This window comes from Panthera onca, chromosome D3 (assembly GCF_046562875.1).
Source record: "Panthera onca isolate mPanOnc1 chromosome D3, mPanOnc1 haplotype 2, whole genome shotgun sequence".
NCBI lineage: Eukaryota > Metazoa > Chordata > Mammalia > Carnivora > Felidae > Panthera > Panthera onca.
In genome coordinates, this window is record NC_138350.1 from 93,248,058 (window position 1) to 93,261,267 (window position 13,210).

At 45.6% G+C, this 13,210-nt stretch overlaps 1 protein-coding gene across 2 annotated transcripts; it reads left to right on the top strand.

Moving 5' to 3' along the window:
* The first annotated feature begins 2,182 nt into the window (after window positions 1–2,182).
* Window positions 2,183–5,510, top strand: HSBP1L1 (heat shock factor binding protein 1 like 1). 2 transcript variants are annotated; one of them, XM_078436018.2, is made up of 4 exons: window positions 2,183–2,314; window positions 3,300–3,366; window positions 4,360–4,454; window positions 4,722–5,510. In XM_078436018.2, exons 1-4 carry the CDS (start codon window positions 2,264–2,266, stop codon window positions 4,845–4,847), a joined length of 339 nt encoding a protein of 112 aa, XP_078292144.1. In that variant the 5' UTR covers window positions 2,183–2,263; the 3' UTR covers window positions 4,848–5,510. The 2 variants fall into 2 exon arrangements, with proteins under 2 accessions (XP_078292144.1, XP_081646979.1); XM_081790853.1 differs by having other exon boundaries at window positions 4,716–4,821.
* Window positions 5,511–13,210: the final 7,700 nt, after the last annotated feature.

Here is a 13,210-nt window from a genome sequence, read left to right on the forward strand (position 1 = left end):
TGGCTCCAACCCACAAACCGTGAGGTCACACCTGAGCCGGACGTTTAACCGACTGAGCCACAGGCACCCTTAAAAAGGTATTTTAACAGCTTTATTGAGATATAATTCACATACCACAAATCCGCCCTTTAAAGCATACAATTCAATGATTTTTACTTTATTCACAGGGGCATGCACCCATCATCATAACCTAATTTTTTGCTATTTTGCCCCCCCGAAGAAACCCCTTAACTGTTGAGCAGTCTCTCCCTATACCCTTCCTCCCACAACACCCAGCAACCACCACCCTGCTTTCCTCCTCTATGGATTCGCCAATTCTGGACATTTCATGTAACTGGAAGCCAGTCACAATATGTGGAGTTTTGTGACTGGCTTCCCTCTCTTAGCATGAAGTTCCCAAGTTCACCCACGTCATAGCGCCCCTCAGTGCTTCCTTCCTTCCTTATAGCTGAGTAACGTTCCACCGGATGGATGGACCACATTTTCTTTGCATTTGTCTATTGGTGGCCTCCTGGGCTGTTTCCACCCCTTAGCTATTGTTAACGGTGCTGCCGTGAACATCTGTGTCACGTGTATGCTGTCACTTCTCTCGTGTCTATGTCCGGAGGTAGAACTAAGGCTATATGGCGACTTTATGTGTAGCTTTCCGTGGAGTTGCCAGAAGGTTCTCCATACTGGCTGGGCCATGTTACATCCCACCAGCAGTGTGTAAGAGCTCTAACTTTGCCACACCCTTGCCAACACTCTCATGGTCTGTCTTTTGATTCTAGCCATCATAGTGGGTGTGAGGTAGGATCTCATTGTGGTTTTGATGTGCATTCTCCTGATGAGGCTGGGCCCTGGGACACGGGGGTGACCCAGACAGACACAGCCCCGCCCCACAGAGCTCTGAGTCCAGAAGGGTACAGACACGTAACCAAAACAGGTACCTGCTAAAAAACAGGGTCCTGGGGGTCACCAGGGAGTGACCCACGAGCCACAATCCAGACAGGCCTGAAGGGTGCCAGGAGAGAAATGGGTTATGAGACCTTCCTTCCAGGGCTTCAGTAAAATCAGAACAGGACGCAAGTGTTGGCGGTGTGCCAGGACTTGGTCACGTCCTTAGGGGTAAAGTTGACCGTAGAAATGGCGGAGATTTAAAGAGCTGGCTGTCTGGTGGGTGGGTGGTTATGGGCCCAGGACGGGGGTGCACAAGAGGCCACGTGCAGGCTGCAGCTAAGTCACCCAGGGTCTCCGTGATCTCACTAGAGAAGTGACCACATTGCATAAAAACGGAGGAAACCTAAAGGCAGAAGGCAGGACAATGGGTGCCAGGGGCCGGGGAGGGGCTGTGCAGGTGCGCGCTGGTGACACAACCCCTGCCCCTGCACCCTGCACATGGTTACGGGCTGAGATGGTAAATGTCAGGGGCACCTGGGGGGCTCAGTTGGTGAAGCGTCAGACTTGATTTCAGCTCAGGTCATGATCCCACGGGGTTTGTGGGTTTGGCCCCTCGTGGGGCTCTGTTGACAGAGGGGAGTCTGCTGGGGATTCTCTCTCTTCCCCTCCCCTGCTTGCACTCTCTCTCTCAAAGTAAAAAATTAAAAGATGGTAAATTTTATACTGTGTATACTTTGTCATAAGAGTAAAAAGACGATGCTCACTCTCTAGCTACCCTCTTCCGTCTCTGACGCAATGAAAACAAAGCAAACCAGTCCTGCGCAGGGGAAGCCGTCAAACTGGACGAGCTACCTTTTCCCTGCACAGGGTCTCCCCTCCCTCCCCCGGGGGTGGGGGCTGACTGCCGGGCTGGAGCGGCCACCTCCCCAAGCCCTCACCTCCCCGGGCCTCCTCCCAGGACCTGACGCCGGTGCCCAGGGTGCCCGGCGCGGACAGCCACGCCCTGCCCAGGGATTCCCTTCTGGGCTCTTTTCCAGCGTCCGGGGGTCAGGAGTACGAACATCCAGGCTCTTCCAGTATTTGCCTCCGAAGCCTGAGCATCTCTGCAGCCGCCGCCGTCATCGCTGCAGGGATCTGTGTGGGTGAGGTGCGGCCCGGCCCATCCGCCACAGCCACCTTCCCCCCCCGCCCCCCCCCCGTCCCACCTGGACCACCTGCCCCCAACCCCACGACCCACCTGGACCACCTGCCCCCACCCCGACCCACCTGGACCACCTGCCCCCCTCCCCCCCACGACCCACCTGGACCACCTGCCCACCTCCCCCCCACGACCCACCTGGACCACAGGGACGCCGACCCACCTGGACCACCCGGATCATCCGACATGGACGCGCGGAGCCCCAAAGCCCCGGGCGGGGACGCGCTGCGGGACGCGGTGAGTGGGGCCCACCTCCCCTCTTCCGCGTCCCTCCTCACCCTCCTCACCGTCTGGGCGCCGCACCTCCTCCCGGACTGTGCGTCCCCCACCCCCCCATGGGGCGCAAACCCTTCGCGGGGTCGGGGGGGGGGGGGGGGGGCTCCCGCTTCCGGTTCGCCGGGAGGAGCTCCAGGAGCAGGAGCGCCAGGCTGCGGGTCAGGAAGCGACTTCAAACGCTAGTCTGTCTTCTTGAAAAGAATTTGTTAGACGTTATACATACTTGAGGCTACATTTTCTTGACAAAAGTGAAACAGAAACACCAAACCCTCTGAAGGGAAACTGCTCCCGATAGAAGCCGCAGCACCTTCATACGCACGTGCGGGTTGCACACTGATACCCGTCTCTGTATTCTCATCTCCAAAATGGGGACAGAGACAGGTGCGGGGAGGCAATTATCCCTGGTTCCAGATTTCACTTGGTAAGCCACAAGGAGGCACTGTGCAAATATGGCTTGCCGTCACCAACAATACCGATACTCGCCTATGGCCTGGTCAACAAATCCTGCCATCCCACCCCAGCTGGTAACTACCCCAGAGTGCAGGGGAGACGCGAGGCCCACGTGTGCTCTGGATGGCTGGTTCAGCTCTGCTTAGGAATTCTTTGGGGGACTCAAGGTTATTAAGGCATTCTCCTATACTTTCTCTTGGACATTTGATAGTTTCAGCGCTTACATTCAGGTGTATGATGATTTGGAGTTAATTTCGGGGTATGGTGTGAAGCACCTCTGCTTAGTTAGTTAGTTATGTATTTGGCTCTCATTGTCCCAGCACTGTTTTCAGAAGATTTTCCTTCGCCTTTGAATAGAAAGCTCTGGGCACCTTGTCCAAAATCTAACTAACTAACTAACTATATATTTATATGGAGGTTCTATTCCATGATGCTAAAATGCCCTACATCAAGAGTAAATATTATATTCAATTGTCTTATGGTTCATTTTTTTCAGGCAGAAAACCTATTTCAGGAACTTCAAGAACATTTTCAAGCTCTAACTGCAACTCTGAACCTCAGAAATATCCTTTCTATCTTATAACTACACTATACAATGCTTTTGAACTGTAATATTATCAAGGAATATCTTTTGTCTGCTATTAGTGGATAATTGTTGGCCTACGATGTCCTGGTGTTTACGTTGTGCCTTTCCATGATACCCTGGTGTATTAACTACCACTCACAGGTAATTACTTCCTGCTTGGCCAGCCATACAGGGCATTTTGTATGAGAGCAATACGATACAAGGACGCAACGCACAATACTACCCAGTGGGGCTTTCTGAGCCTACAGACTACTAAATCCGAGTAGTCTGCTGAATAACATCTGCGCACTTCCACGGAATCAGAAACTTGCAAACATCACATGGAATGTCTTCAACCGAGGACACTATATATGGCTCCCTGACCTTTGTTTTGTTTGGTTTTGCAACTTCAGCAGCTGTTTTAAGACATGAATTCAAACAGAATTAGAGTAAAATGTTTGTTTCCAGTTTGAGCAAATCCAGATAAGCTGTAATATCGGTCCTAAGACTTAGAGCGCTAGAGCTCACTTTACTAATTGAATTCATTCCATAGAAATTGTTTAAAAAAAGGGGCGCCTGGGTGGCTCAGTCGGTTCAGCATCCGCTTGCGGCTCAGGTCATGATCTCACGTCTGTAGGTTCAAGCCCCCTGTGGGGCTCTGTGCTGACATGTCAGAGCCTGGAGCCTGCCTCGGATTCAGTATCTCCCTCTCTCTCTCTCAAAAATAAACATTTTAAAAAATTAAAAAAGAAAAAAGAACTGAGCTTACAATTCAAAGGTTAAAGACACGCTCCAAAAACCTCAGGGGAATAGTTAATTTGCACTGACCTTAAGGTATTAGTACGCGTAGTCTTTGAATCCCTCGTTTTAAGTGTTGCACTGCCGGGGCATTTTATCAATAGGCTCGATGAGTAGCTGCAATCTGAAGGATCTCTCAGGACTTTCTGGCTGGTGCTCTGTACCCTGTGTAAAATTCTCCTTAACATTGTACTGGAAGAAATGGGAAATCGCATCGAAGATTTACAGAAGAATGTGAATGACTTAATGGTGCAAGCTGGGATTGAAAATTCTATTAAAGAACAAATGGTAAGGCCATTATTAGGAAACTAAATATGTTTGTCTTTTGCATATCTTTTGATTGCTTTCATCTTGAAAAATACAATCCCATATTTGTTCACTGTGGGGATTATTGCCTCTGTACTACGTGGAAAATCTTCAGGAATAATAAGACATTTACAAATGCTCTTTTCTAAATAGACTAAGAGAAACACTCCTTGTCATAGTTCCTTAAAAAGTGTACAGTTTATTTATTTAAAAAAATTTTTTTAATGTTTATCTATTCTTGAGAGATAGAGACAGAGCACAAGCAGGGGAGGGGCAAAGAAAGACACAGAACCTGAAGCAGGCTCCAGGCTCGGAGCCATCAGCACAGAGCCCAACGCAGGGCTCGAACCCACAGACTGCAAGATCATGACCTGAGCCGAAGTCGGACACCCAACTGACTGAGTCACCCAGGCGCCCCAAAAAGTGTAGTTTAAATGACAAGCTCTACTATTTAAAAAATGGATGTTATTGAAGTGCTTTTCACAACCACCCCTCAAATTAGTCTTCTATCAAAACACAAATCATGATGAATTGGAGACTGGGGATTATAACGTAGTTTCTGTTTCAGACAATATATTTATATAACCATTTGAAGAAGACATATGGGCATTAAGCCCTCAACCCGTTTCTCAGTGGTTCAAGAGCCGTCCATCCTGGCTCCCACAATGCAAACCTTTCCGGTGGGATGTTGCATTTAATCTTGAAGATGCAAGTAAATGCTTGGCTTCGGGTCTCAGACTGGATCTGTGTCCATGTGCTATATGTGGAGGTTCACAACTTCATCAAGATACTTATGTCTGTTTTATTCTGATAGATAAGAATAATAGATTATTCTCATCGAACGATTAGGTGTCTTTGTTTCCCTTGTTTTACTGTCTCTTTTATAATTATCCTAAGTCAGCTGGCAAATTATCCCCACTTAATCCTGCTAAATCAGGGCCAGTTCACCTATCAGCGACTTACAAATACCTACCTCTGGTATCCTGGTAACAAAGGTAATCGTAACCTGCGTCCTGCTGCCACCATAAAACGCTGCAGAGGACGCTCTGTCTCTGAGGTGGAAGACATAGCTTCAATCAGGCTCCCTTGACGGGGCCCACCAGTCCTGAGGCGGGGCGAGCAAGCCCTCCCCCGCCCCCCTGCAGGACTGACTGAGTGAGAAGAGGAGAGCCTCAGGGCAGGAAGCCCTGTGCCCAGAAGAGATCTGGCACACTGCAGGCACGGGATGGCAGCCAGGTAACCAGGTCTAACCTCCATCACTCAGATCTAGCTGCTGTTTTCAATTTGGTCGAAACCACTAAATATTAGGCACCAAGTTAAATGATCAAGTAGGTGTGGAAACCTCACTACGTGATGTGCACGCAGCCTGAGAGAAGGTCAGATCTCCAAGTGTGTTTAAAAGTGGTACTGCCGGGGTGCCTGGGTGGCTCAGTTGGTTAAGCAGCCGACTTCGGCTCAGGTCATGATCTCACGGTCCGTGAGTTCGAGCCCCGCGTCGGGCTCTGTGCTGACAGCTCAGAGCCTGGAGCCTGCTTCAGATTCTGTGTCTCCCTCTCTCTGACCCTCCCCCGTTCATGCTCTGTCTCTCTCTGTCTCAAAAATAAATAAACGTTAAAAAAATTTTTTTTAAATAAAAAAAAAATAAATAAAAGTGGTACTGCCTTCTAAATGAAAAGACCTAAACAAACTGAGATGTTTGCACAAATCTGTACTTGTTGGTTGTGCTTGGTCGCACTAGGTCAGGGTTAACACAGGGCTGGCTTGTGCTGTGAATCTCAGGGGATTGTGCACACCCCTCAAACCTGTGTTCCAGTTGTGGGGAACCCAAGATGTTAAAAACTGCTGTTCTATATTCCGATAGATCTGGTACTTTGTCAGTCTCCCATTAAATGACGTTGTAACACCTTTCCCGCAATAACTTAGGCACAGATAGGCAGTGAGTGTGTGGGTGGAGGGAGCAGGGCGCTTCCCTCTGGGGTACTGTGTGCTCAGTCACCGCGGTGGAATACTGATGCGGGAGTCACATTTCGGTAAGAGAACGCGCAGTTTATTCACCTGCAGTTGTGAATCCACACTGACTCCATCTGTCAAACATGAAAAATTTGTGGTTTTCTATACACTCAGTTTTTCCTATCCACAAAATGTTTTAATAATTAAGGGAAATTGGGGCACCTGGGTGGCTCAGTCAGTTGAGCCCCTGACTTCTGCTCAGGTCATGATCTCACAGTTTGTTAGTTTGAGCCCCATGCGGGTGTCTGTGCTGACAGCTCAGAGCCTGGAGCCTGCTTCGGATTCTGTGTCTCCCTCCCTCTCTGCCTCTCCCCTACTTGTGCTCTCTCTGTCTCTCTCTCTGTTTCTCTCTCTCAAAAATAAATAAACATTAAAATTTTTTTAAAAAATTACAGGAAATTAAGGTATTTTATTGACAGCTTTGGATTCCAGGTTATTTAACTGTGCATTAATTGGTATATAAATCAACCATTACCTCTTTCAAATTTTTTCTTACAGACCTGAAGACTTGAAAATATGATAAAGTCAAAGTTGTACTTTTTGAATGACAATTTGCATAGTATGTGTTCTGGTTTTTACTATTTAATTTAAAAATTCATTTTAATGAAGTGAAAGATTAAAAGAACAATGCAATAAGAACATAGTTTAGAAGGCGATTAACCACTTGACCAAGATGGTTCTAAAATGGCAGAACATCTTTCAACGCATACCTAGTATTTACAAGTCAGGGGAGGAAAGCATAAGCTATATCAGGTCAGCTTTTTTTCCTGAATTGTGTTCTAGATAGATCTTTTTAAAAAAAATCACAAGCTGTTTTGTGATTGAGATTTCTTTTTCAATACCTGCATTCCAACTCAGCTTTTCCAGTCATATGGTTCTCTGTCTAGTCCAAACACATTCTGATAGCAGTGTTCTCCAAACCAAACAAAACCCAGGAAAACAGCCCGCCTCGTCCCAGGTCACCCTTGCCCACTCTGCTCCTAAGGAGGTGGTTACCAAGAAGAAGCACAAAGATCACAGTTCAGCTTATTTTGTAGGTTATATAGAGACGTTTTCAAATAATTATCCAATTTGCCTCTCTGAGCCAAAGTAAAGCAGAACAGGGTCGGTAATAGGCTCTCATTGTAAAAATAACATGATTCCTGCATATGAGATAAATTTTATTCTTCATACAAAAGTCAAAACCACCCATAATTCTACAATTTAAATTGAATTAGCCACTGTAAACATTTTTCTGTACATACAATTCTATATATGGTTGATGATGTTGTTTATAATCTCATATCCTGTTCTCTTCATATCATAAACATTTTTCCATCTGAAAATTTCACACACTTTTCATATTTTTTTTTATGGCTGACTACTATTCTATCATATGGATGTAATAATTTAACCATTTCCTTGACTGTTCCTTGGACATTGACGACATTTCCCACCATCTGACATTGACGACATTTCCCACCATCTTGCTACTATAAATAATGCTGTAAGGAACACTGTTACCATGAATTCTCTGCATGTTTCATTAGGGTCAAAAGTGTGACTGAAGACCGAGTACACTAGTCAAATGCATTTAAGAAATGAAGCATCATTTTATACTCCCAACAGTGGAGTATGTCTTTCCTTTTTTAATCCAAGTTTTAAAATGGCATCATTTAAAATCAGTATTCTGGGGCGCCTGGGTGGCTGTCGGTTAAGCGTCCGACTTCAGCTCAGGTCATGGTCTCACGGTTCGTGGGTTTGAGCCCCATGTCGGGCTCTGTGCTGACAGCTCAGAGCCTGGAGCCCGTTTCAGATTCTCTGTCTCCTCTCTCTGCCCCTCCCCACTCACGCTCTGTCTCCCTCTGTCTCAAAAATAAATAAACATTTTAAAAAAATTTTTAATTGAGTATTCTTGGGGACTTAAAATCATGATAGTTCTATTGGATTAGGTGAAAAATCTCAAAGCATTTTAGCTGCTATTATAATTTTAGCAGAAACTAAAGTAGATATTTGAATTGAAGTAAACCAAACAGATTTGAGTCCTCATTAATAACATAGATCACAATTCAAAATCCAGGATTTTTAAGAGATTAAAGTAGGTAGAAAAGAAAACTTCTATTAGTTATTCACTAAATAAAAACACTAGGGGCACCTGACTGGCTCAGTTGGTAAAGCGTGTGACTCTTGACCTCGAGGTTGTGAGTTCAAGCTCTACATTGGGCATGGAGCCTACTTAAAAAATAAAATAAAAACAGTAATACTGTCCAAAAAGTACTAACTTCTTTGTGGATCCTCTTTAAGAGTCTGACATTAAACATCTGGATGATTCATTCAAACCTTTAGAGAGATTATTTGACATTTTAGAATATCATACCTGTTTCAACATGTTCCTAACATTTTTATAAAGGATTGCTATTCTCCAGCACCCTGTTGCATATATTTAAAAGAAATCAAATGCTTCCATAAGGAAAAAGGGGGACGTAGCACATGGGTTTACACGTGCTTAACCATGCTTATTCCAATCTAAACTTGACTGATACGGAACTTCAGTAGCAACCAGTTTATTCATAGGATACTTAAGTGAAATGTTGCGAATTCAGTATCAAATGCTATATTCATATACTTGCAATTTAAAACTCATTTCACACAAAATTTTTGAACTTATGAGAACACCAAGCTTAATAACAAAGGGCTAACTTTGTAAGGCAGCATTTCCGGATGCAATTGCCTGAAGGTTTAATTCTCACATTTAATTTCCTTTTTGTTTTTTAAAGTTTATTTATTTATTTTTGAGAGCGAGAAAGCACAAGTGGGGGAGGGGCAGAGAGGGAGGAAGAGAGACAATCCCAAGCAGGCTCTCTGCTGTCAGCACTGAGGTGGGTTCAGGGCTCAAACACACAAACCATGTGATCATGACCTGAACCAAAGTCAGAAGCTGAACTCACCGAGCCACCCAGGCGCCCCTAATTTCCTTTCTTGACAACTATGGTCTCTTGCCTGACCTATCACCATAGACTTTTTTAAAATATATTTTTAAAATATTTATTTTTGAGAGACAGAGCAGAGTCGGGGAGGGGCAGAGAGAGGGAAACACAGAATCCGAAGCAGGCTCCAGGCTCCGAGCTGTCAGCACAGAGCCGGATGCGGGGCCTGACCCCACGAACTGTGAGATCACGACCTGAGCTGAAGTCGGACGCTTAACCGACTGAGCTACCCAGGCGCCCCTAAATATTTTTTAAAATGTTTATATTTGAGAGAGAGCACAGAAGGGGGGGAGAGAGAGGCACTCAGAGGATCTGAAAAAGGCTGTGTCTCTCTCAAAAATAAACAAACACTAAAAAATTTAAAAAAAAAGAAAAGAAAAGAAACCTGGTGAGGCCACGAACACATCCTATATTTTAACTGAGCAGCTTGAGAAACGACATTTAGGGTGCAGATTTTAGAAATATCAGTGGTGTGGTTTTAGAGTAGTTGTAGCTTTGATTTTGTCAGTGCTCTGAGCAACTCCTCTCTCCTCCGCATGGGCTCAGAAGTTAGAAAAAGGCAGTCTAGGGACCCACACGTAACGATCTACTGCAAACACACAAGGTTGCTGCTTGTTTTCACGTTTCGGATCTTTGTTTTGAATGTCTGAGGACTGTATGTAAATGACATCATACCATAGTATCCTGCGTCCAGCTTCTCCAGTCAGTAGTTTCAAACTCATCTATGTTGATGTATGTAGCTCTGCTTGAGTCACTAACTGCCGTGTAATAGCCTTCTGAATTGTTTTGCACTGGACTAATACTGTTTCCGAATTATACTGCAATAAACACTCTTGCGTATCTCCTCTGTGTCAGTTTCCCTGGGGTACTTGATTACTTACTGGGTCCCTGAATATATTCGGTACCTTCTAGGCTTGTTGCCTCTGTGTCAGCTGCCACGACTAAGTCCTGGACTTTGCACAAAAACCATCCTGGGGAGGATGGGAAACAGAAATCATTCAGATTCAGAGAACCGAGGGTACTGGTATACTTTCTGCACTAGCTAATTTCAACTTGAATAAAACAACCTGGTGCAGTGATGAGGCACGTTTCGGTAGCCATGCAGATCTAGGTTTGAATTCATGCCCTGTGTAAGGAGTTGTAACTTCGGGCAACCTAAGCTTTAATTTCCTTCTCTACAAACTATCCACCTCGCAGGTGGTTTGCAAATGGTTTGCAAATCACTTAGCTCTGGGCAAGGTAAACAGTAGGTACATAATGATAAGATATAAACTTGGAATGAAGAGACCAAACTATTATAAATTCAACTATATTGCAGTCACAAAGCACTTCCAGTGAAAAAGATAGTTATTAAAGTCAAATGTGAATGAACTTATTACAACTTATAAATACAAGTTTACAGCAAGTACAGAGTAAGTTTACAAATGTGGAGTGTAATTTTTTTGCTTATTTTTTTGTTAATAGCAATAAAGCTTTATCAATAAGATATAATTCACGTCATGCAATTCACCCAGTCAACACACACACTTCATTGGTTTTGGTATATTCACAGATGTGTACAACCATCACAGTTTTAGAACGCTTTCATCATCTCAAGAAGAAACCCCATTCCCATTAGCTACCACCGCACCCCTTCCCCTCCTCCTAGTCTCAAGCAACCACTAATCTACTTTCTGTCCCTACGCCTAGTCTGGATATTTCCTATGAATGGAATCACACGATACGTAGCATCTAGTCTCTTTCCCTTACCCTGATGTTTTCAGGGTTCACCATGTTGTAGCCCACGTCAGTAGTTACTTGTGACCAACTAATACTCCATTGTATGGCTGTGCCATATTTTGTCTATCCATTCTTCACTTGATGGCCACACAAGTTGTTTCCCCATTTTGGTGATCATGAGTAACGCTGCCACCAATGTTCTGTCCAAGGTCCTGTGTGGACACACGTGTTCATTCTCTTGGGCATATAGGCAAGACTGATATTTCTGGGTCAAATGGTAATTCCCGATTTTATCGGGGAACTGTCAAACTGGTTTCCAAAGTGGCTGCAGCGTTCCACCTCTCCACCAGCAGTGCACGAGGGCTCCAACGCCTCCATGTCCTTGACCTTGAATCTACTCGTCCTTGACCACACATGTAGTAATCTGACCCTTTGAATCTACTCACAGCCATCCTAGTGGGCGTGAAGTGGCATCTCCTGGCTTTGATTTGCATTTCCTTGATGAGTAATGACAGCGAGCTCTTCCTAGGATTGTTGGCTGTTCTATCTTGGATACGCGTCCAAAGTAGAATACGGTCTATTATGTCAGGTACTTGGGGTCGTGCTGATGTTCCCACTAGCCCCTCGTTTGATATGGGATCATACACCCTATTCTGCAAATGGGCAAGTTTAGGCTGGAGGAATGAAGCTGAGGATTTGCATTTGAGTTTGAAATCCATTTAAAGCACACCTCCTTTGTACTTGGGTTCCAACCACAGTCAATCTGGTCACAGCAGTGAGGGCCCAGCAGGCACCATCCAAAGACACTATTCCAAGACATGGGACAGCAGACACTACCACCCCCACACTCCAGAGACAACGGAGCTCCAGGAGGCCACTTGCCACAGTAAGCGGCAGAGCCTGGCGGTGAAACCAGACAGGGCTGCAGGGTGTGGCCCCGGCTCCCCGCAAGATGTTCCTGGGAAGATCCTAACCACCCACCCATCAACATGCTGCTGGGGTGAGAGACACTCAACACTGTGATAAGGAAACCAGCTGTATGTACTGAAGAGCTGTGGTTTCTACAGAAAATACAGCCTGCTTAAGTTCGTTAGATACGATGTTTGGAGGAATAAGAAACGACTTCTTGGGGCGCCTGGGTGGCTCAGTCGGTTGAGCGTCCGACTTCGGCTCAGGTCATGATCTCACGATCCACGGGTTCAAGCCCCGCGTCGGGCTCTGTGCTGACAGCTCAGAGCCTGGAGCCCGTTTCAGATTCTGTGTCTCCCTCTCTCTCTGTCCCTCCCCTGTTCATGCTCTGTCTCTCTCTGTCTCAAAAATAAATACAAACGTTAAAAAAAAAATTAAAAAAAAAAAGAAACGATTTCTTACTCTTTATGTTTAAAAGGAAAATAAGACTCATTATTTTATTGCACTGTTTTTATAGCCAGAAGACTAAAAAATACTTTTTCCCCCAAGTGTATATTCTTTCTGAACTCAAGCCTTTGGACTCTGTTGTGGGTTGAATTGTGATCCCCATAAATTCCTATGAGTTCTACCCCCAGTACAATGTGCCCTTAGTTGGAGATGGGGTCATCACAGGTGTAATTAGTTAAGATGAGGTCATGCTGGGGAAGGGTGGCCCTCATCCAATGACCAGTGTCCCTGTAAGAAGGGGAAATCTGGACACAGACCCGCACACAGGAAGGAGGCCCCGTGAAGATCTGGGTGAAGCGTCAAGCCAAAGATTGCCAGAAACTAGCAGAATCTGGGGGAGGGGCAGGGAACAGATTCTCCATCACAGCCCCAAAGACCCCAGCCCGAGCACACCTGGATCTGGAGTCCTAGCCGGCAGGATGTGCGAGCCCCCTCGCTTCCGTTGTCACCCCGTCTGCGTACTTTGTTACGGCAGGTCTCAGAGACGCCCACGGCCAGGCGTATAAAACACGGCGGCCCCATAGGACATGCGCCCGAATTCCACTCCCAATGGTAAAGATTACGATTAATTTCTGACTACCAAGATCAGTGATCTGTATGTCAAGTTTCTCAAGAAATAAGCAATCA